Here is a 24,990-nt window from a genome sequence, read left to right on the forward strand (position 1 = left end):
AGAGATTTCCTTGGTTGGGGATGGTACAGAACACAATCTTTCATTCTTTTGCTTTCTTACTTCTCCAATAGGAGGACCAACTCTGTCTTTCCCACTATTTCATATTCATAATTTTCTATTGTTGAAACTCTTCCTTCTTACAGATTATTTTAGTGCCACCTGTCTTCACAGAGTAGCCAAGGAAAATGACACACATGGGAACCTTAGACAAAATTTTATGACTGATAATTAGTGTTATATGTTAGTTGCATCAAATGTTGTGGGGGGAAAGGGTGCATGCAGCAAATAAACGGGAAAGGTGACGGATGAACATGTGCACATCGCACATTACTTATTGCAACAATGGAGAGCCGGAAGAATTGCAACAGAATCCTCACGGTGTAAAGGGAGTGTTCTGATGTGGAAATAAAGCTACAAACATGGAAGACTGAACGAAATTTATTGGAGGATAAGGTTAAAAGAGGATTAAGAAACTTGAAAGTTGATGGGTAATCAAGTAAATACATTACATTGTCAGTAATTATATTTTCTAATACAAGTATTATAAAGAGGAGGAGACACACATACCACTTAGTATTCATCCCAATAAGTATGTATAACATGTTAGTGTAAAAATAGGGAAAAGATGAAGAAGAAGTTTAAATACAGCGACTGTTCAAATACAGTGACCACAGATCAATATAAGCAGGTGGAAACAAGTTATTGGCGGAAGGTATCACATAAGAAGAAACATATGACAAGGACAAATAGTTCATAATTAAGGTAAAATTGAGAATTATAGAAGCATTTCCATACTAGAGTAATGTGATATTGACTTGGTTGATTAACCTTAATGAATTTGAGTACATTTCCACTGCAGTTTCAGGAAGCAAGTATCTGAAGTTGTGTTGTTGTGGTCTTCAGTCCTGAGACTGGTTTGATGCAGCTCTCCATGCTACTCTATCCTGTGCAAGCCTCTTCATCTCCCAGTACCTACTGCAACCTACATCCTTCTGAATCTGCTTAGTGTATTCATCTCTTGGTCTCCCTCTACGATTTTTACTCTCCATGCTGCCCTCCAATGCTAAATTTGTGATCCCTTCATGCCTCAAAACATGTCCTACCAACCGATCCCTTCTTCTAGTCAAGTTGTGCCACAAACTTCTCTTCTCCCCAATCCTATTCAATACCTCCTCATTAGTTACGTGATCTACCCACCTTATCTTCAGCATTCTTCTGTAGCACCACATTTCAAAAGCTTCTATTCTCTTCTTGTCCAAACTAGTTATCGTCCATGTTTCACTTCCATACATGGCTACACTCCATACAAATACTTTCAGAAACTACTTCCTGACACTTAAATCTATACTCAATGTTAACAAATTTCTCTTCTTCAGAAACGATTTCCTTGCCATTGCCAGTCTACATTTTATATCCTCTCTACTTTGACCATCATAAGTGATTTTACTCCCTAAATAGCAAAACTCCTTTACTACTTTAAGTGTCTCATTTCCTAATCTAATTCCCTCAGCATCACCCGATTTAATTTGATTACATTCCATATCCACATTTTGCTTTTGTTGATGTTCATCTTATATCCTCCTTTCAAGACACTGTCCATTCCGTTCAACTGCTCTTCCAAGTCCTTTGCTGTCTCTGACAGAATTACAATGTCATCGGCGAACCTCAAAGTTTTTACTTCTTCTCCATGAATTTTAATACCTACTCCGAATTTTTCTTTCGTTTCCTTTACTGCTTGCTCAATATACAGATTGAATAACATCGGGGACAGGCTACAACCCTGTCTCACTCCTTTCCCAACCACTGCTTCCCTTTCATGCCCCTCGACTCTTATAACTGCCATCTGATTTCTGTACAAATTGTAAATAGCCTTTCGCTCCCTGTATTTTACCCCTGCCACCTTCAGAATTTGAAAGAGAGTATTCCAGTTAACATTGTCAAAAGCTTTCTCTAAGTCTACAAATGCTAGAAACGTAGGTTTGCCTTTTCTTAATCTTTCTTCTAAGATAAGTTGTAAGGTTAGTATTGCCTCACGCCTCACGTGTTCCAACATTTCTACGGAATCCAAACTGATCTTCCCCGAGGTCCGCTTCTACCAGTTTTTCCATTCGTCTGTAAAGAATTCGCGTCAGTATTTTGCAGCTGTGACTTATTAAACTGATAGTTCGGTAATTTTCACATCTGTCAACACCTGCTTTCTTTGGGATTGGAATTATTATATTCTTCTTGAAGTCTGAGGGCATTTCACCTGTCTCATACATCTTGCTCACCAGATGGTAGAGTTTTGTCATGACTGGCTCTCCCAAGGCCATCAGTAGTTCTAATGGAATGTTGTCTACTCCCGGGGCCTTGTTTCGACTCAGGTCTTTCAGTGCTCTGTCAAACTCTTCACCTTTCTGCTTTCCCTTCTTTGCTTGGAAATGGTTTTCCATCTGAGCTCTTGATATTCATACAAGTGGTTCTCTTTTCTCCAAATGTCTATTTAATTTTCCTGTAGGCAGTATTCATCTTACCCCTAGTGTTATATGCCTTACATTTGTCCTCTAGCCATCCCTGCTTAGCCATTTTGCACTTCCTGTCGATCTCATTTTCGAGACGTTTGTATTCTTTTTTGCCTGCTTCATTTACTGCATTTTTATATTTTCTCCTTTCATCAATTAAATTCAATATCTCTTCTGTTACCCAAGGATTTCTACTAGCCCTCGTCTTTTTACCTACTTGATCCTCTGCTGCCTTCACTATTTCATGTCTCAAAGATACCCATTCTTCTCCTACTGTATTTCTTTCCCCAGTTCTTGTCAATCATTCCCTAATGCTCTCTCTGAAACTCTCTACAACATCTGGTTCTTTCAGCTTATCCAGGCTCCTGTATAATCTATCTGAAACCTTCCAGTGTCTCCAAGCCTCTTCCACTTATACAACCTTCTTTCATGATTCTTCAACCAAGTGTTAGCTATCATTAAGTTATGCTCTGTGAAAAATTCTACCAGGCGGCTTCCTCTTTCATTCCTAACCCCCATTCCATATTCACCTACTACTTTTCCTTCTCTTCCTTTTCCTACTATCAAATTCCAGTCCCCCATAACTATTAAATTTTCATCTCCCCACACTATCTGAATGATTTCTTTTATCTCATCAAACATTTTTTCAATCTCTTTGTCATCTGTGTAGCTACACTATGTGATCGAAAGTATCCGGACAACCCCCAAAAACATACGTTTTTCATACTAGGTGCATTTTGCTGCCACCTACTGCCAGTTAATCCATATCAGCGACATCAGTAGTCATTAGACATCATGAGACAGCAGAATGGGGCACTCTGCAGAACTCACGGACTTCAAACGTGGTCAGGTGGTTGGGTGTCACTTGTGTCATATGTCTGTACAAGAGATTTCCACACTCCTGAACATCCCTAGGTCTGCTGTTTCCAAAGTGATAGTGAAGTGGAAATGTGAAGGGACACCTATGGCACAAAAGTGTACAAACCGATCTCGTCTGTTGACTGACAGAGACCGCCGACAGTTGAAGCGGGTCGTAATGTGTAATAGGCAGACATCTATCCAGACCATCACACAGGAATTCTAAACTCCATCAGGATCCACTGCAAGTACTATGACAGTTTGGCGGGAGGTGAGAAAGCTTGGATTTCATGGTCGAGCGGTTGCTCATAAGCCACACATCATGCCGGCAAATGCCAAACGATGCCTTACTTGGTGTAAGGAGCATAAACATTGGATGATTGAACAGCAGAAAAACATTGTGTGGCGAATCACGGTACACAATGTGGCGATCCAATGGCAGGGTGTGGCTATGGAAATTGCCTGGTGAATGTCATATACCAGCATGTGTAGTGCCAACAGTAAAATTCAGAGGCGGTGGTGTTATGGTGTGGTCGTGTTTTTCACGGAGGGGGCTTGCACGCTTTGTTGTTTTGCATGGCACTATCAGAGAACAGGCCTACATTGATGTTTTAAGCACCTTCTTGCTTCCCAATGTTGAAGAGCAATTCGAGGATGGCGACTGCACCTTCCAACACGATCGAGCACCCGTTCATAATGCATGGCCTGTGGTGCAGTGGTTGCATGACAATAACATCCCTGTAATGGGCTGGCCTGCACAGAGTCCTGACCTGAATCCTATAGAACATCTTTGGGTTGGTCTCACTGACTACTCCTCAGTGCAGCACTCCATGAAAAATGGGCTGCCATTCCCCAAGAAACCTTCCTGCACCTGATTAAACGTATGCCTGCGAGAGTGGAAGCTGTCATAAGGCATTACCAATGGAGGGTGCATGAACTTTTAAGTTATTTTCAGCCAGGTGTCTGGATACTTTTGATCACATAGTGTAGATGGCATATAAACTTGTACTACTGTGGTAGGCATGGGCTTAATGTCTATCTTGGCTACAATAATGCATTCACTATGCTGTTCATAGTAGCTTACCTGTGCCCCTATTTTTTTTATTCATTATTAAACCTACTCCTGCAGTACCACTATTTGATTTTGTATTTATAACCCTGTATTCACCCGACCAGAAGTCTTGTTCCTCTGGCCACCGAACTTCACTAATTCCCACTATATCTAACTTTAACCTATCCATTTCCCTTTTTAAATTACCTACCATACCTGCCCGATTAAGGGATCTGACATTCCACACTCCGATCCGTAGAACGCCAGTTTTGTTTCTCCTGATAACAGTGTCCTCCTGAGCAGTCCCTACCTGGAGATCCGAATGGGGGACTATTTTAGCTCTGGAATATTTTACCCAAGAGGATACCATCACCACTTAACCATACAGTAAAGCTGCATGACCTCAGGACAAATTACAGCTCTGGTTTCCTATTGCTTTCAGCCATTCGCAGTACCAGCACAGCAAGGCCATTTTCGTTAATGTTACAAGGCCAGATCAGTCAATCATCCAGACTGTTGCCCCTGCAATTACTGATAAGGCTGCTGCCCCTCTTCAGGATCCACATGTTTGTCTGGCCTTTTAACAGATGCCCCTTCACTGTGGCTGCACCTACGGTACTGCTATCTGTATCACTGAGGTACGCAAGCCTCCCCACCAACAGCAAGGTCCCTGGTTCGAACACATTAAACATTTAGGCACCAGAGCAAGTTAACTGCATCTTTTAGTTTTCATATGTTTTATTTGTCTCTAAATGATAAACAGTCCCCTAACGCATGTCACAGATGTATTCTTGCTTTTGCTACTAGTGCTTGTGGAGGCAAATATCAACATAGTCCTGGAGCGATAAGGAGTGCAGTCTCACTACATGAACAATTACGACTTTATGGGAAAAATTTATCATCAGGTCTGGATCAACCTCCAAATATTGCCTATTAACAATATAGTTTATACAGGAGTCACCAGCCCTGTCTTGATCTGTGAGATGAGGATAAAAAAAATTTTCACCGCCTACACACAAGTATCAACTCCGTAATAATATGATTACATTCTGTTAGTTCCTACTTATATTCAGAGTACCAGACACGTATATCGCTACAACTCCTCTTAACTCTCGAACAGAAAACTACAACCTCATAAAAAATCTCTGCAAAGAAAAATATTCATGACCAATGTTCATTAAAAAAAAAAAAAAAATCCAACAGGCATGAAAAATCAAACACACCAGCTCTCATGAAAAAGATGCAGTTATTTTCTTTTTAACAAGCCTCTGAGCCATAGTTATTTGCACTATAAGGTTGCCTTCTATTAATAATGTCAATTTCTTCTAAGTCTCCTCACAGTCTACTTCGAACTACAAAGTAACTGATCAACCAATACTACCAGAAGCTGTCTCTGTAGTTTCATGCCTTTGCACTACATAACAACAATCACCTTCGAAAGTGGGAAACTGCTGCTGACCTCCCGCACCTGTGCACTGAAACAGGCTTAAGTGTTTTTATAGTCTGGCTGTACCCAAACTGTAGCGTGTCCTACCTCTGGGGATCACAAATATGTCTTGGGAAACTGATATGCTGCCAAAATTTACCAATGTATGATGTGTCTCTCTAGACACTAAGAGCTCTCTCTCACCCTCAAGATTAAAATAAAAAGTATAATTTAAACAGAAACCACTTGATATTGTTAAATTAATTTTGAGAGGCTGGAGTAAAAAGGAGTGGGAGGGAGGAGGGAGGGGGCAGGGGGGGGGGGGGGAAGGGGGAGGTGGCGGAGAGGGAGGGAGGGGGGGGGGGAGAGAGACAGACCTGGGAGGGGGGGGGGTTAAGACACTATGTCTTTCACTATTTTCTGACAAAGAAAAATATCTGAAGCCCAGTGCAGCTTGTACACATTACTTCCACACTCAAATGGAGAGACTGCATAAACATTCTTCTAAATTTGATGGTCATTTTCTTTATAGTGAATCTGCTCATTGTATCACCACTCCGCTTCCCAAACACCGCAAGGAAACTGACACAAGGGCACATTTGGCATTAAACTGCATGCAAAAATGTGCACAGTTATATTTTCAGTTTGCAGACGTCAAAGACATGCAATTTTGGAACAAACAAGTAGGTTTAATAGGATTTTCATTTTTAGTTATTTTCAATTAAACAAATGATTCTCAATGGTAGATAGCGAGCAGTTACTAACATATTCTTAAAAGTTTTATAGCTTCCATACCGCCTACATGTTGGCAGCCAGTTGATGCCACTGCTTTTCAAACATTCAGTCAGCTCTGTAATCTGTATCATAGCCAGTGGGCGTTCTTTAGTGCCCTCTTCCAGCCAGTCAAGTAAGCAGTCCTTACAGATTGGTCATAGACAGGTATAGAGCGAGTGTCGGATATCTTATGTTTCCTGAATCAACAACTCACTTTCTCCATTTTATGCCACGCCCTGGACACTTTTTTCTGCTGTTATTGCCAAATGGTCCTAATCTGATTCCATTTTGCCTATAGCTGCCTTTTTTTTTTCTGCAGGATGCACATACAGACACATGAAATGTACCATCACCAAAACAAAAGGAGGAAATGTGACCTGAAAAATCTGTCCCTGGTGCAAAAAGGTGTGAAATACAGAAGCACAAAAATCTTCAATGCACTTCCAAGTAATATAAAGTGACTACAAGATAAAAAAGTAATATTTAAAAATAAGCTAAAGGAGTTCTTGCCTGAAAAAAGTTTCTATTCTCTAGAAGAATTCTATAGCAAAGCTAGCTAATTTTATTTCCCAGATACTATTGTATATTCCTGCCTCAATATATCTTGCTGTGTTAATCAGATTAATTGGTGATCTGTAAAAAATTGTTTGGACAAAATCAGAATGTTGTATCTGGAACTCTGCTTGTGAGTGTAATTTTATCTTACCAATTGTGTTTCCAACTTGTATTATTAATCTTTGTTTATTGTCCTTATGGAACCAAATGTAATAAAGAACTAAATGTTTTTGAGTCGTTCCACATCCATGCGTTAATATGCAGAACTGGATCTACGGAATATGTATTGCAATAAATAAATAAACTTCAGAGTGACCCCTAGATTGAAATTGGCCAACAGTGGAGAATGAAGAATTGGATCCAGATAATATATAGCCTCAAAAAAACCATGGCTTCTTTTTCAAGGATCATCCACAATAAAGACTGTTTAATTACACAAAGTGAAAAACATGATATTTATTGGAAAAAAATAACAGTTCTGTTAAATACTTGAAGTTTTATTCACTTCTCTACATAATAATTTGATGCACTTTGTCACAAGTTCCAGAATTCTCATATTCTCTTCCGCCACCATTATCTGAAACGAGTCAGTCATGTAAATTAAACAAAAGTCTGCTCACAAACTTCTGTCGCACAGCTCTCTCCTTTTTCTCTGCTCAGGGTCAACCAGCTTTCATAGTAGCTAAGCTCACAACACTGTGAGTGAAGGTTGTAAGAAGCTGCCCTCATGCAGTTAATGTGTGTGGTCAAAATCAACTGTGAGGTAAGGAAGGAGTTGTGGTGAAACAAGTACAATATCATTTGAGAGGTACAGAGGCGAGCGAGTTCACTGCTACTAGCGCTATGTCATCATAATGTGCCATAATCTAAGAATGAAATAAAAATTGATATGACTTTTTGAAGCTTTGTCTATATGTGCTTCAGTATATTAATGTTAAAACTGCTAAATCTCAGATTCATCAAATGAATATATTTCACTACGTGCACTGTTTTAAGAAAACGTGGCACTAAATAATAAAGCTAGAAAGCCAAAAACTGTTCAGGATATGCAAATGTATGTCACAATCAATAGCTACAAGTCTCAACTTGACTGGAGCAATATTTTGGTCAAAATTTGCATTTTTGCAAAAAATTAAAGAAAGTAAATATTAGACAGAGAAAGATGAAAATTCTAACGTACCATCAGTTTCATATATTAACATTAACTATGTGACTCCATTTGATACCTCTAATAGTTTTCAAGTAATTTACTAAGAACGAATGCCTTTATTTATAATAGATTAAGTCTCATTTGTATTAATGATAAAAAGTTCTAATTGCAGCATTTGATTACATCCATTAAATTATACATCTGTATCAAGTTTCAAGACTTTAATGTAAATAACTATCAATACAAGAACTTTTAAAAAAGTTCTTTAGAGGTCATGCCCTACTGTCAGTTCCGTTCTAACAATTTTTAGTGGACAAAGTTTAAATGCAGTTGAACTAAAACTTTATCAGTAACTAAAGCCAACTTAATTCCACTCATATAAAAATTACAAAGATTTTAAATTGTTTCACAACAAAGTTATTAAATAATAAGTGTCCGAGAAAATGGCCATGTAAATGCTGCAGACTGTGCATAGTGCAGTTGACATCAGATGTTCCGTTCGGCTGTCCGCTGTGCCCATATATAAATATGGCCAGAGAGGCAGGAATGAGACACTTCACACTGAGCTGTCACTCTGTCTGCATCAGACAAAAGCTGGCATATACTGTGTTTTGGATGATGTCACAGCCATGTAGCAACCAAACGTGTTGTTGGTACAAATAGGATGTGAACTCATGAGGAGTGTACACCATTCTGGATAGTTTAGTTTTCTGGAAAGAGACACTTTGCGCCGAGCTATCAGTCTGTCCATGTCAGTCAAACACTGGCTCACGTGCTGCTTCGGATGACGTCAGGGCTAGGTTCCTACCAAACATGTTTGGTAAAAGTAGGACGTGAACTCACAAGGACTATACACCGTCCTGGATCACTTAGATTTCACGGAAGTAGCTGTTTGTGTGCTGCCCATAATGTTGACAAAACTGCATGGCAAATGGTGAAATTATTTTCCACTTTTCTGGCAAGCAATTAACTTTCATGATTTAAAGTCAGGGCAATAGAACATTTTACTTGGAACTTACCATAGAGGTCACCTCTGAACTGCTAATAGTGTTGTTTATGATAGTGACATTACTGTTATTCTTATCAAATATTGTTATGTTTGTGTGTGTGAACTCTTATTAATCAGTTAGAACTCAAAAACTTCTATTTATAGTCATAATTCCTGCTCCAGCTGAATAATTAGCTAGTACAAACATTTTCTTTCAGTAAGCACAAGAATAATATGGACTTGCAGACTGGAAATTATTCTCAGTGTGGTCTCCATCACTTTATGGCTGCTTGCAAAAATTGTTTTTTGGCTCTTATAAAAATGGCAAAGCTACAAAAAATTTAACCCACTGCCTCACAGAGTGTTATTCGATTTTTGAATGTTCAAAACGTAAAACCGGTAAAAATTTACCAGCAACTGAAGGTAGCATATGGTGACAATGCAATGAAGAAAAGAAATTTGAGAAAATGGTATGAAATGCTCAACAATGGATGAACAAATGTGCACAATGAAACTTGACCTGGATGCTCCTCACTCGTCACAGAAGACCTGAACATTGCTGTGAACCACACAATCTTGCAAGACAGTTGAACACTCTACATATTGCTAATTGTCTTTCCAGACATTTCTCATTCTTAGCCTGGTAAAATCATGTTGGAACATGATGGGTTCCACGGCAACTGACTGACCAACAAAAAACTCATGTTCTTTACAGGACGTCACACAGATGGAGATGCCTCTCTTGACGAGATTGTGACCGGTGATATGACCTAAGTGTCTCATATCGAGCCAGAGAGTAAGCGTCAATCACTTTTGAGTGGCATCATCCTTCATCATCTAAAAAACTGAGAAAATTCAAACACACTCTCAACATGAATGGTTAGGGCAATCATCTTTTAGGGTCATAAAGGTGTTCTTTTGGTGGATTTTGTGCCAAAAGGTAAATGTAGATTGTTATTGTAGGACTAATAAAACTATGGCATGCCATCCAAAATAGGAGGCGAGGAATGCTTTCTGGAGGAATTTTGCTTCTGCATAACAATGTCAGCCTTTACATTGCTGCTGCGACTCAAGAATTACCAGATCAATTCAGAAGGGAAATTTCTGATGATCCGTCATGTAGTGCATACCTTACACCTAGCAATTTCCACCTTTTCCAAAGATGGACGAATTGCTGGGCAGTGGAAGTTTTGGAACTGATGAAAGTTGCAGAATGCAGTGACCACATGGCTTAATGAACTGGCGGCAAATGGTCATGACCAGATACAACAAATGTTTAAATGTAGGTGGTGATCACAAAGAGAGGTGAAGGAAGCTTCATATATATAACACAATTGCTTTTTTCCAATAGCTATTGTGTTTTCATGTTGTATAACATAACAGTATTTATTTTCTGGGTGATTCTAGTAATTTTAGGAAGTACACTTGTGCAGTTTTCACTCTTTTGTTAGTTACTGCATAATCTTAACCACTGACACTGACTTAAGTTTCTGTCATATTTTTATAATACTCTTATTGTTTTAGAGGCTTTCTCTCAAATTTTCACTGTATCTTCCCACATTCCGTCTAAGACATTTATGAATAATACTGCTGAAATTCACTTATTTTATTATGTTCATACTATTGTTTGCTAGAAATTCCCACTTTTTCTTTAATAGCTGCCTCATTCTATTTGAGGTTTTCCTTCCTTTTGCTTTCTTCATACTTACTGTTTGCTAAGTATCTTTATTAAATATTTTTCTCTTCATCTCTTTGTATTATCTTCATTTTGTAGTGTGATGAATTTTGTAATTAATTTAATATGGTATATTTCCATACCCTTAAATGAATTCACATAATCCGTACTTAGGGATTTCTGCCTGGAGTCTGTTTCTTTCTAGCTCTATATCCATGTTACACTCTGTTGTATAAGCCATCACACCCTGAAATTCTAAAATCGTTTAGGAGACAAACATCCAGCACAATTTCTTTATTATTTGAGAGAATGTGCTCCGGTTTAATTTTTAGGACCATTTGGTTCTTGCCAAGACCAATTTCCATTTGCTTTGTTACAGAAGAATGTGTTTAGGATGAACATTTTGTTTTTCTGGCAACTTCTGCTACTGTATGAACTCGTGTCATTTCTGGTATTCAATGTTTTCACCTAAAAGAATCTTTCATTAGTTTTTGTCCACTTTGAATTAAAATTTCATCTAGTAATGAGATTTTCTGCCGTTTTTCAGCTTCTGTAACTCATCATAGAAATCTTACTGAAGATATCCACGGAAATTTGCATCTGCACATTTTTATCTTTGCTGTGCTAATAGTTGAGCCTCCTGCAGCTAAGTTTTGGTCAGTATACTGACTCTTTGTGAATTCCTATTTCTTAATTTTTAATTAGGAATATTTTACACGATTATATTCTGAGCTACCTCACCCTTAAGGAAGATAGATTTCATTGCAGATATGTATGCCATAGGAGTACTATCATCTTATATACAGTTGTTTATGGAGTTCAGTATTTTAACTACAGAATCATATAATATTTTCTCTGAATTTTTTCTAGTTAGTCTTCGTGAACTTTAATGTATTATTATATTTCACGAAGGGAGTGAACAAAGCTGCTACTAAAATCATATAAAATGTTTGACAAGCAGCAGAATCTAAAACTGGATAGAAATTGAAAAGGTAAGTTCTGTCGCATTACTCCTCCCCCCCCCCCCCCCTTTTTTAAAATTTAACTTCTGTAGTACAAAAGACAAATAATGTTATGAGTTCACATGAAAATATATACACTGTGATCACATTTAAACATGAATTGTCATTGTATATTGGAATTATATAACATGCCATTAATTTTATAGCAAGAGCTCAAATAATTTCATAAACAATTTGGAATGCTACCCCACCTAAAAATGGAACCTTAAGCAAACAGTTGTGTGTATTATATTACATTATATTTTACAATGTCATATTTAGAGGTTGAGCATTATGTAAGATACTGGAGCAAAGCACAGTTTCACAAACCAACACCGTTTATACAACATGCAAAATTAAAATCCTCACACTGTAAAATGTGAAACTTTGACTACTATATTTGCTTCCCGACAGTTTCAGATAATGCAGACATATACATTTTACTCACAAAAGTAATTTGTACAGGACGTTTATTGCAACAGATGATGTGCCATTACTTTTTTCCTCAGCTTTCACCAGCTGCCTTACCTGATACATCTGACAAGCAAAGAGTGTTGCTACCCATGCTGCATGTAGAAGAGCATTGCCAGCAACCCAGGCAACCCATGCATCACATTTTGCCATATTGAGAACAGCTGGAAGAAAATAATATGTTTCCAAGCACATCATAACAAACAATCAAAGACAATACTACTACACAATATTTTCATTAACAACAGATTACAGATGTTTTTCAGTAAATTTACAGAAAACTAGAATTAATTAATGTGATCCTTGGGCAGCTGATATCTTTTGTATTTGGTCAAAAATACAATAGAATAATAGCTTGAATGTTCAGATTTTTAAGATCTGAAGGTCAGTGCCTTGATATCAATTTCCTAAGGCAAAAATATAAAATAAAAATTATGATAAAAAATAAAAATTGCCTTTGACTATTAGGAGCTTTCCGAGTGCTGTTAAGTAAAAAAAAAATTGGAGTTAGATTGTAGTCATGAAGTCACTGACTTGAATTCCACTGATGGCATAGTTTTTTATTACCTTTTATAAATTCTATAATCACTGACAAACTGAGATGTTAATTAACAAATATGGAATCATACATTTTTATGAAAAACAAATATCCTTTTATTTTCAATTACTGGCCATATGAAAATAAATTAAAGTTTGATATAAACATGCAAAATGCCTATTTGTTACATGAAAAACATATACATTAATAATAATAATATTATTCAGTTTCTAGAAATAAAAAGCATTTGGTGTTATGTTTGATGTTCTGCATTTTTGTATCTAATTTCAATTTATTGTGAATTCACAATTTCATACAAATATTAATTAAACCAAAAAAATGTTTTTAATAAAAGTTTGATTATGTATTTGTTAATTAACATTTCTTTTTGTTAGTAAATACAGAATTCATAAAAAAGTAAAAAAAAAATAGTATACTACTAGTGAGATTCAAACCAGTGACCTTATGATTCAATCCAACTGCACTAGGCATTGAGCTACTGACTATTTCATTGACAGACTCATAGGTGTCTGCAAGGAGGGAGGCGAGTGGCACAAAGAGGCACTTGCCCCCAATTTGAATTGGGTGGCACAGGCTTTTAATTCATTACAGAATTTTCAACCATTTCTAGAAATAAATCTCTTCAATTCTAATAAACAATTTTGCTATTGATGCCACCTCCCTTTACACTTACATCCTAATGCCCAAGGCCTTACAACTATTGAACACTACCTTTCACAATGCACAATGGTATCAAAACCAACAACCTCTTTCCTAGTCGTCATGACCAACTATGTCCTCACCCACAGTTACTTCTCCATTGAAGGCATTACCTACAAACAAATCGGGGGTATGGCTATGGGCACCCATATGACACTATCCTATGCCAACCTATTTATGGGCGATCTAGAGGAATCCTTCCTAAACATCCAGAATCCAAAACCCCTCACCTGGTTCAGATTCATTGATGACATCTTTGTGATATGGATCGAGGGTGAGGTCACCCTATCCCGATTCCTCCAGAATCTCAGCAGCTTCTCCCCCATTTGCTTCACCTGGTCCTACTCAACCCAACAAGCCACCTTCCTATACGTTGACCTCCACCTCATAGATGGCTACGTCAGTACCTCCATGCATATCAAACCTATTAACCACCAGCAATACCTTAACTTCGATAGCTGCTAACCGTTTCATACTAAGAAGTCCCTGCCATATAGCCTACCCACCTGTGGTCGTCGCATCTGCAGTGATGAGCGGTCCCTCCCGAAACATACCGTGAGTCTCGCTGAGGCCTTCACAGACTGTAATTATGCGCCCTACCTTGTACAAAAACAAATCTCTGGTGCCTTATCTTTCCAGTTTCCCACCACTGTACGGCCACAGGGGGGCATTCTCCTCATAACTAAGTACCACCCAAGACTGGAGCAACTGATTACAGTCTCTGCCAGGGTTTTGGCTGCCTCTTTGCATGCTCTGGAATGAGGAATGTCCTGCCCACTATCCTTCCCACCCCTCCCACAGTGGTATTCCACTGTCCACTGAACCTACAAAATGTACTCGTCCATCCCTACACAACCCTTGCTCCCAAACCCTTAACTCATGGCTCATATCCCTATAATAGACCTAGGAGCAAGACCTGTCCCACACATCCTCCCACCAACACCTACTCCAGTCCAGTCACAAACATCACCTATCTCATCAAAGGCAGGACTACCTGTGAAACCAGTCACGTGATCTACATGCTAAGCTGCAATCAATGTGCTGCATTCTATGTGGGCATGACAACCAACAAGCTGTCTGTCCGCATGAATGGCCACCGACAAGCAGTGTCCAAGAAACAAGTGGACCACCCTGTTGCCGAGCACGCTGCCAAACACGACATCTTTCATTTCAATGACTGTTTCACAGCCTGTGCCATATGGATCCTTCCCACCAACACCAGCTTTTCCGAATTGCACACATGGGAGCTCTCACGTTAATATCTCCTACGTCCAAATAACCCTCCTGGCCTCAACCACCATTAGTCCTTGTCCTCACCCATCCAGTCCCTACCCTGTTCCCTTTCCAGTACTACACAGCCCTCATTCTGCCAACACACCCTGTCTTTTTACTTTTTTACTTCTCTCCTTTCCCACTACCCCTCTGCCCCTGTCACCTCTCCCCTTCCCCCGTCTAACCTCCCAACTGCACCTAGGTGCTCTACCTTCTCTCCACATCATACCTGCATGCTCCCCAGCAGCACTTCACTGTCCCTCACCCCTACCCTACTATCCCTCCCCCTCCGCCCTCCCCACCAGCCTCCTCCTTACCCCCCCCCCCCACCCAGTAGCCACTCCCATCATGTACTGGTGCTGCTCCTCGCAGTGTGGCTTCAGCTGCCAGAGACTGCATTCGTGTGTGTGTGTGTGTGTGTGTGTGTGTGTGTGTGTGTGTGTGTGTGTGTGTGTGTGTGTTTTGTCTATTTTTGAGAAAGGCCTTGTTGGTCGAAAGTTTATTCTGTGATAGTCCTTTTGTTGTGCCTACCTGTGACTCAGCATCTCCAATACATGGTGAGTGGCAACTTTTCTTTTCATAATATTGTTACATTCCATCCTGGATTTTCCATTTTTCAGTTCTAATAAACTGCACATTTGGCACTGGTGCGCAGGATGGAAAATACTGTGGTTTCAGCAATTATTATGTAACTTGGGTTTGCTTATCTGTTTCACTGTTCACAAGAGAGTGTTATTTCCTTGGTGTGGCAGCACTGTTGATGCAGTTCTGTAGTGAAAGTCGATATGAACTTCCACACAAAAGTGCCAAAATAAGATCCCTTGCGTTTTTCTCTATCGCTCCCTTGTATAGCACTTACTGAGTTGCAGGAGAGGACTGGTCCTAAACACCGGGCATTCGGTGTCCATCACAAATTCCCAGGACACTTCTCTTCTCCCCAACCAGCATTAACATTAACATGGTTGCAGTATACCCGGCCAACATCAGCCCTCAATTCCTGTAACAACTCTCTCCTATCCCTGCTTCACAACTTAATGACAATGGTAGTTTGCCTTTTCTCCACACATGAATGAGATCTGTAGCAGCTATTTTTTTTAATAAACCCTGAAGAACATTGTGTGTGTGTTTATCTGTGGTCCCAAATGCAACAGATGAAAAGAAAAAATGTAATTTCCTACTTAAGAAAACAAAAAAAGTGTGAAATTTCAATACCAGGTGTTTGCCTCATCTAAAATTTCATGGAATGGAGCATAACAAAACATACTACCATACAGTTATGAATTTTGTAGCCTGGTTGGCACTGCTGCACAGCACTGTATCTAATTGACCATGGAGGAAAGAATAAGCATTGCGAGATTGAAGTGGTGAGGTTGTATGAAGTGAATGCAACCAACTCAAACACCACGTCGGTATTTGGAGATGGAAGTACCACGAAAAAGACCAACTGGGTGGCCTAGGAAGGGATGGGCAGATCAGGTAAATGAAGCTCTCAAGAGGAGATGAGTAATATGGGATGCAGTGGAGAGGGAAAAGCTACACCAAGACAGAAATCAGTGGAGGACTATTGTTAACAAAGTTCCTACTCAGCTCGCTGGAAGGAAATGATGATAATGATGATGATAGAGAGAAAAGGACCACCTTGGTACAGTCCTAGACTGTTAAGTCAGCTGTATTGACCAATTTGCAGGTGGTTTTGCGAACTTCTATAAATTTGTATACTCAAATGCTGCTCCTGGGTTACAAAAACAATCTGTAGCTTTCATAACATATTTTGTTCAATTCAGATTATTACAGTCAACATTGTTGTTGTGGTCTTCAGTCCTGAGACTGATTTGATGCAGCTCTCCATGCTACTCTATCCTGTGCAAGCCTCTTCATCTCCCAGTACCTACTGCAACCTACATCCTTCTGAATCTGCCTAGTGTATTCATCTCCTGGTCTCCCTCTACGATTTTTACCCCCCACGCTGCCCTCCACTGCTAAATTTGTGATCCCTTCATGCCTCAAAACATGTCATACCAACCGATCCCTTCTTCTAGTCAAGTTGTGCCACAAACTTCTCTTCTCCCCAATCCTATTCAATACCTCCACATTAGTTACGTGATCTACCCACCTTATCTTCAGCATTCTTCTGTAGCACCACATTTCGAAAGCTTCTATTCTCTTCTTGTCCAAACTAGTTATCGTCCATGTTTCACTTCCATACATGGCTACACTCCATACAAATACTTTCAGAAACGACTTCCTGACACTTAAATCTATACTCGATGTTAACAAATTTCTCTTCTTCAGAAACGATTTCCTTGCCATTGCCAGTCTACATTTTATATCCTCTCTACTTCGACTATCATCAGTTATTTTACTCCCTAAATAGCAAAACTCCTTTACTACTTTAAGTGTCTCATTTCCTAATCTAATTCCCTCAGCATCACCCGATTTAATTTGACTACATTCCATTATCCTTGTTTTGCTTTTGTTGATGTTCATCTTATATTCTCCTTTCAAGACACTGTTCGTTCCGTTCAACTGCTCTTCCAAGTCCTTTGCTGTCTCTGACAGAATTACAATGTCATCGGCGAACCTCAAAGTTTTTACTTCTTCTCCATGAATTTTAATACCTACTCTGAATTTTTCTTTTGTTTCCTTTACTGCTTGCTCAATATACAGATTGAATAACACTGGGGACAGGCTACAACCCTGTCTCACTCCTTTCCCAACCACTGCTTCCCTTTCATGCCCCTCGACTCTTATAACTGCCATCTGGTTTCTGTACAAATTGTAAATAGCCTTTCGCTCCCTGTATTTTACCCCTGCCACCTTCAGAATTTGAAAGAGAGTATTCCAGTTAACATTGTCAAAAGCTTTCTCTAAGTCTACAAATGCTAGAAACGTAGGTTTGCCTTTTCTTAATCCTTCTTCTAAGATAAGTAGTAAGGTTAGTATTGCCTCACGTGTTCCAACATTTCTACGGAATCCAAACTGATCTTCCCCGATGTCCGCTTCTACCAGATTTTCCATTCGTCTGTAAAAAATTCGCGTTAGTATTTTGCAGCTGTGACTTATTAAACTGATAGTTCAGTAATTTTCACATCTGTCAACACCTGCTTTCTTTGGGATTGGAATTATTATATTCTTCTTGAAGTCTGAGGGTATTTCGCCTGTCTCATACATCTTGCTCACCAGATGGTAGAGTTTTGTCATGACTGGCTCTCCCAACGCCATCAGTAGTTCTAATGGAATGTTGTCTACTCCCGGGGCCTTGTTTCGACTCAGGTCTTTCAGTGCTCTGTCAAACTCTTCATGCAGTATCTTATCTCCCATTTCGTCTTCATCTACATCCTCTTCCATTTCCATAATATTGTCCTCAAGTACATTGCCCTTGTATAAACCCTCTATATACTCCTTCCACCTTCCTGCTTTCCCCTCTTTGCTTAGAAATGGGTTGCCATCTGAGCTCTTGATATTCATACAAGTGGTTCTCTTCTCTCCAAAGGTCTCTTTAATTTTCCTGTAGGCAGTATCTATCTTACCCCTAGTGAGACAAGCCTCTACATCCTTACATTTGTCCTCTAGCCATCCCTGCTTAGCCATTTTGCACTTCCTGTCGATATCATTTTTGAGACGTTTGTATTCCTTTTTGCCTGCTTCATTTACTGTATTTTTATATTTTCTCCTTTCATCAATTAAATTCAATATTTCTTCTGTTACCCAAGGATTTCTATTAGCCCTCGTCTTTTTACCTACTTGATCGTCTGCTGCCTTCACTACTTCATCCCTCAGAGCTACCCATTCTTCTTCTACTGTATTTCTTTCCCCCATTCCTGTCAATTGTTCCCTTATGCTCTCCCTGAAACTCTCTACAACCTCTGGTTCTTTCAGTTTATCCAGGTCCCATCTCCTTAAATTCCCAACTTTTTGCAGTTTCTTCAGTTTCAATCTGCAGTTCATAACCAATAGATTGTGGTCAGAATCCACATCTGCCCCAGGAAATGTCTTACAACTTAAAACCTGGTCCCTAAATCTTTGTCTTACCATTATATAATCTATCTGATACCTTTTAGTATCTCCAGGATTCTTCCAGGTATACAACCTTCTTTTATGATTCTTGAACCAAGTGTTAGCTATGATTAAGTTACGCTCTGTGCAAAATTCTACAAGGCGGCTTCCTCTTTCATTTCTTCCTCCCAATCCATATTCATCTACTATGTTTCCTTCTCTCCCTTTTCCTACTGACGAATTCCAGTCACCCATGACTATTAAATTTTTGTCTCCCTTCACTACCTGAATAATTTCTTTTATCTCGTCATACATTTCATCAATTTCTTCATCATCTGCAGAGCTAGTTGGCATATAAACTTGTACTACTGTAGTAGGCATGGGCTTTGTGTCTATCTTGGCCACAATAATGCGTTCACTATGCTGTTTGTAGTAGCTTACCCGCACTCCTATTTTTTTTATTCATTATTAAACCTACTCCTGCATTACCCCTATTTGATTTTGTATTTATAACCCTGTAATCACCTGACCAAAAGTCTTGTTCCTCCTGCCACCGAACTTCACTAATTCCCAATATATCTAACTTTAACCTATCCATTACCCTTTTTAAATTTTCTAACCTACCTGCCCAATTAAGGGATCTGACATTCCACGCTCTGATCCGTAGAACGCCAGTTTTCTTTCTCCTGATAACGACGTCCTCTTGAGTAGTCCCCGCCCGGAGATCCGAATGGGGGACTATTTTACCTCCGGAATATTTTACCCAAGAGGACGCCATCATCATTTAATCATACAGTAAAGCATGTCCTCGGGAAAAATTACGGCTGTAGTTTCCCCTTTCTTTCAGCCGTTCACAGCACCAGCACAGCAAGGCCGTTTTGGTTAATGTTACAAGGCCGGATCAGTCAATCATCCAGACTGTTGCCCCTGCAACTACTGAAAAGGCTGCTGCCCTTTTCAGGAACCACACGTTTGTCTGGCCTCTCAACAGATACCCCTCCGTTGTGGTTGCACCTACGGTACGGCCATCTGTATCGCTGAGGCATGCAAGCCTCCCCACCAACGGCAAGGTCCATGGTTCATGGGGCAAGACAGTCAACATTATAAAAACAAAAAGAATGAAAGCAACCCAATAAATCTATTAACACAATTCTGTGTGAAGTTTTGTAAGGAAAGAAAGTAATATACAGTAATTGGACAGAAATATAATAGAAACACTGCACGAAATGCATGCCTGAACATAAATGCACATACTAGCCAAACATGCAGGCTGCACTGCTGTAACTGATCACGAACAGCACCTGTGCAATGTCCTCAGTAGATTGCAAATGTCAGTCATGGTCAAAACAGTGTTCTGTGTAGCTGTGAATGCTTGATATCAGTGAACAAGGGTAAACTATTGCTGCTCATGCAGTGGGTATGTGCGTGTTTCCATAACCAAGGTGGCCAAAGTGTTCGATGTTTTAAGAGGCACTGCATCAAAGATTTATATCACTTACAGGGAACGTGGAAAAACACCATCTGCTATGTCAAAATGTGAATGTCAGTGTGTGTGGAGTGAAAGTGACAGATGGTTACTGAAGACTGTGATGAAAAATAAACAAGGTTGACAAAAATAAAATAAATAATGATGACAGTTGCAAAACTCGCTGGAGAACTCGATATCGTATCGCGAACCCTGTGAGCACCAAAACAACACGAAGAGAGCTCCATAAGCACAGAATTGCAGGGTGAGTTGGAATTCCAAAAGCACTCATCAGTTATGTAAATTTCCATAACAGCAAAATGTGCTCCTGAAGCCATAATGGAGCAATGGAAGAAAATAATTTCATCAGACAAGTCTTCTTGCATAATGTTTCCAACTTCTTCCCAAATTTACAACCCAAGAGTAACACGCGGTGGAAATCAGTGATTATTTGGGCAGCCATGTCATGGTATTCCATAGACCCCATGGTTACTCTGCAAGGTCACATTATTATCAAAGATTAAGTGACCATTTTGGCTGATCAGGTCCATCTCATGATAGAGTGTTTATACCCAAATGGTGATGCTGTGTTCCTCGACGACAGTGCACCTGCTTTCACAGCTTGCATTGTCCAGGATTGAATTTGTAAGCATGGGGATGAACTGTCAGACCTTTCCTGGCCATCACTGTTACCATTATTGAGCCTTTGTAGTCTACTTTGCGGAAAAGTGTGCATTATCACTATCCATTTCCAGAATTGTTACCTGAATTTGCCACTATTTTGCAGGAAGGTGATATAAGAGCCCTTGAAAACCATACAGGATCTGTAATTACTTACTCATTTTGGGGTGATTGGATGATGCTTTGAAAGCCAATGGTTTTCCTACACTGTATTAGGCATGGTAATTTTTTTTTTTTGTTGTGGTTTTAGGGCGCAAAACTTCTATGGTCATTAGCGCCCAGCCCGTGACGTAGAAAACAGGAAAAAAACGAAATTTAAAATCAGCAGCAATGGGAACAAAGTCATAAAATTTGAGAAACTAAAAGCAGAAGGAATGCTTAAAAATCCACTATAGAAAGGGGTTGGTTGTCCCCCAAAAAAAGCTTCAAATGACTGACGTCATTTCACTGTCACTAATAAACTGTAGAACGCGGTCAGCTGAGCGCGTGTCATCTGCTAAAATCGACGATAGATCAGGCGATAGCTGTAGACGGGAGCGTAACGGATTAAAATAGGGACATTCAATTAAAAGGTGTCTGACCGTCCACAGCTGAGAGCAGTGGGGACAGAGTGGGGGAGGATCACCGCTTAAAAGATGTCGATGACTAAAAAGACAGTGCCCTATCCGGAGTCTAGCTAAAATTACCTCCTCCCGACGACGCGTTCGGGAGGAAGAGGTCCAAGCGCAAGGAAGGGCTTTCACTTCCCCCAATTTATTATGGGGAAGTGTTGACCAATGCGCATGCCATAAATGAGCAACTTGGCGACATAAACCGCTCCGTAGATCGGTAAACGGAAGAGACTGAATAGCTGGCCGAGGAAGAGAGACTGCAGCCTTGGCCGCTATATCGGCCGCCTCATTTCCACAGATACCAGCGTGTCCCGGGAGCCAGAGGAACGCCACTGAGACGCCCCCCAGGTGGAGCAAGCGCAGACAGTCCTGAATCCGGTGGACCAGAGGGTGCACAGGGTAAAGAGCTTGGAGACTTAGGAGAGAGCTGAGAGAATCTGAGCAGATTACGTACTGTATCCGTTGATGGCGGCGGATGTAGTGGACAGCCTGGAGAACAGCGTAAAGCTCCGCAGTATAAACCGAACACTGGTCGGGAAGCCGAAAGTGATTTGGGGTGTCGCCAACAATATAGGCACTCCCTACACCTAACGATGTTTTCGAGCCATCGGTGTAAATAAATGTGGCTTTCGTCATTTGTGCACATAGAGCAGCAAATGCCCGACGGTAAACAAGTGTAGGGGTACCATCCTTGGGAAATTGACATAGGTCTCTAAGCAAGCTGATCCGGGGACGGAGCCAAGGCGGTGCTGTACCCCAAGTTGTCAAGAAGGTTTTAGGAAAGCGGAAGGAAAGAGAATGGAGCAGTTGACGGAAGCGGACTCCCGGGGGTAGTAGGGAGGAGGAGCGGCCTGCATACCGAACATCAAAGGAGGCGTCGAAAAAAAGGTCATGGGCTGGATTAGCAGGCATGGAAGACAGATGGCTAGCATAACGACTCAGAAGGACTGCCCGCCGATTGGACAGCGGAGGTTCAGCAGTCTCAGCATAAAGGCTTTCCACAGGGCTGGTGTAAAAAGCTCCAGACACTAAACGTAATCCACGGTGGTGGATAGAGTCGAGACGCCGAAGAATAGACGGCCGAGCAGAGGAGTAGACTATGCTTCCATAATCCAATTTCGAGCGCACTAAGGCGCGATAGAGGCGGAGAAGGACCACTCGGTCCGCTCCCCAAGAGGTACCATTCAGGACACGGAGGGTGTTAAGGGAACGCAGACAGCGAGCCGAAAGATAGGAAACGTGGGAGGACCAGCACAGTTTTCTGTCAAACATAAGACCCAAGAATTTAGCGACGTCGGAAAACGGAAGGTTGACAGGTCCTAGATGTAAGGAGGGCGGAAGAAACTCCTTACGTCGCCAAAAATTAACACAAACGGTCTTACTGGGTGAGAAACGGAAGCCGGTTTCGATGCTCCACGAGTGGAGGCGATCGAGACATCCTTGAAGACGTCTTTCAAGAAGGCTGGTCCGTTGAGAACTGTAGTAGATCGCAAAATCGTCCACAAAGAGGGAGCCCGAGACATCAGGAAGGAGACAATCCATAATTGGATTAATGGCGATGGCAAACAGTACAACACTCAGCACGGAGCCCTGGGGTACCCCGTTTTCTTGGGAGAAAGTACAGGAGAGAGTAGTGTTCACCCGCACTCTAAATGTGTGCTCGGCCATAAATTCGCGAAGAAAAAGGGGCAGCCGGCCTCGAAAGCCCCAAGAGAACAGTGTGCGGAGGATGCCTGTCCTCCAACAGGTATCGTATGCTCTCTCCAGATCAAAAAATATTGCTACCGTTTGGCGTTTCCGGAGAAAATTGTTCATGATATAAGTGGAGAGAGCAACAAGATGGTCAACGGCAGAACGATGCTTTCGGAATCCGCATTGGGCTGGTGTTAAAAGACTGCGGGATTCCAGCCACCAAGCTAAACGGTAATTCACCATACACTCCAAAACCTTACAGACACTACTCGTGAGAGAAATGGGGCGATAGCTAGAGGCGAGATGTTTGTCCTTTCCAGGGTTCGGAATGGGAACGACAATAGCTTCCCGCCATCGCCTGGGAAAGGTACTGTCGGTCCAAATTCGATTATAAAGGCGAAGGAGGTAACACAGGCTATGGGTTGATAAATGCAGCAACATTTGGACATGGATACCATCCGGTCCTGGGGCGGAGGAGCGAGAAGAAGAGAGTGCATGTTGGAGTTCGCGCATGGAGAAAACAGTATTGTAGCTTTCGCGATTTTGAGAGGAGAAAGCAAGATGTCGCACTTCCGCTGCACGTTTCTTCGGGAGAAACGCTGGCGGGTAATTTGAAGAGCTCGAAATCTCAGCAAAGTGCTGACCCAATGAGTTAGAAATTTCGACGGGGTCCACTAAGGTATCATGCGCGACAGTGAGCCCAGAGACCGGGGAGAAACTAGGCGCACCTGAGAACCGTCGAAGCCGACTCCAAACCTCCGAGGAGGGAGTGAAGGTGTTAAATGAGCTAATAAAGAATTTCCAGCTTGCCTTCTTGCTATCGCGGATGACGCGACGGCATCGCGCACGGAGCTGCTTATATCGGATACAGTTGGCCAAAGTTGGATGGCGACGGAAAATGCGAAGAGCACGTCGCCGCTCACGTATTGCGTCACGGCATGCCTCGTTCCACCAAGGAACCGGGGGGCGCCGGGGCAATTCGGAGGTGCGTGGTATTGAACGTTCCGCAGCTGTGAGAATAACGTCGGTAAAATGTGTGACCTCATCGCCGACGCTGGGAAAGCGACGGTCATCGAATGTCGCTAGAGACGAAAAAAGTGTCCAATCGGCTTGGGCAAACTTCCAGCGTTGCGAGCGCATGTATGGCAGTTGAGGCTGCAGTCGAAGAACACATGGAAAGTGGTCACTCGAGTGTGTATCATCAAGGGCGAACCATTCGAAGCGCCGAGCTAGCGGAACAGTACCGACCACGAGGTCCAAATGAGATAAATTTGCCGTGGAGGCAGACAAAAATGTGGGGACCCCAGTGTTGAGGCAGACTAGATCCGCTTGGTGGAAGACGTCTAGCAATAGTGAGCCACGTGGACAAGGATGTGGAGATCCCCAAAGCGGGTGGTGGGCATTGAAGTCCCCAACCAGCAAATAGGGGGGTGGAAGCTGATCAAGAAGATGAAGGAGATCAGCTCGTGCCATTGGTGTAGACGATGGAATGTATACCGTACAAAGAGAGAACGTGTATCCAGAAAGGGAAAGACGGACGGCGACAGCTTGGAAGGAAGTGTTTA

General features: G+C 41.1%; 2 protein-coding genes across 2 annotated transcripts in view; one reads left to right on the forward strand and one right to left on the reverse strand.

Annotated features, from left to right (window-relative positions):
* The window catches only part of LOC126473377 (MOB kinase activator-like 2), a 528,601-nt gene extending 521,475 nt beyond the window's left edge, over positions 1-7,126 (forward strand). Inside the window, exon 5 of the mRNA XM_050100387.1 lies at positions 6,930-7,126. Coding sequence (XP_049956344.1) covers positions 6,930-6,991 — 62 coding nt within the window. The 3' untranslated portion in view covers positions 6,992-7,126. The remainder of the gene's footprint in view (positions 1-6,929) is intronic.
* Positions 1-24,990, reverse strand: part of LOC126473376 (palmitoyltransferase Hip14) — a 155,874-nt gene that overhangs the window by 24,347 nt on the left and 106,537 nt on the right. The window contains exon 11 of the mRNA XM_050100383.1: positions 12,508-12,614. Coding sequence (XP_049956340.1) covers positions 12,508-12,614 — 107 coding nt within the window. The remainder of the gene's footprint in view (positions 1-12,507; positions 12,615-24,990) is intronic.

This window comes from Schistocerca serialis, chromosome 4 (genome assembly GCF_023864345.2).
Source record: "Schistocerca serialis cubense isolate TAMUIC-IGC-003099 chromosome 4, iqSchSeri2.2, whole genome shotgun sequence".
NCBI lineage: Eukaryota > Metazoa > Arthropoda > Insecta > Orthoptera > Acrididae > Schistocerca > Schistocerca serialis.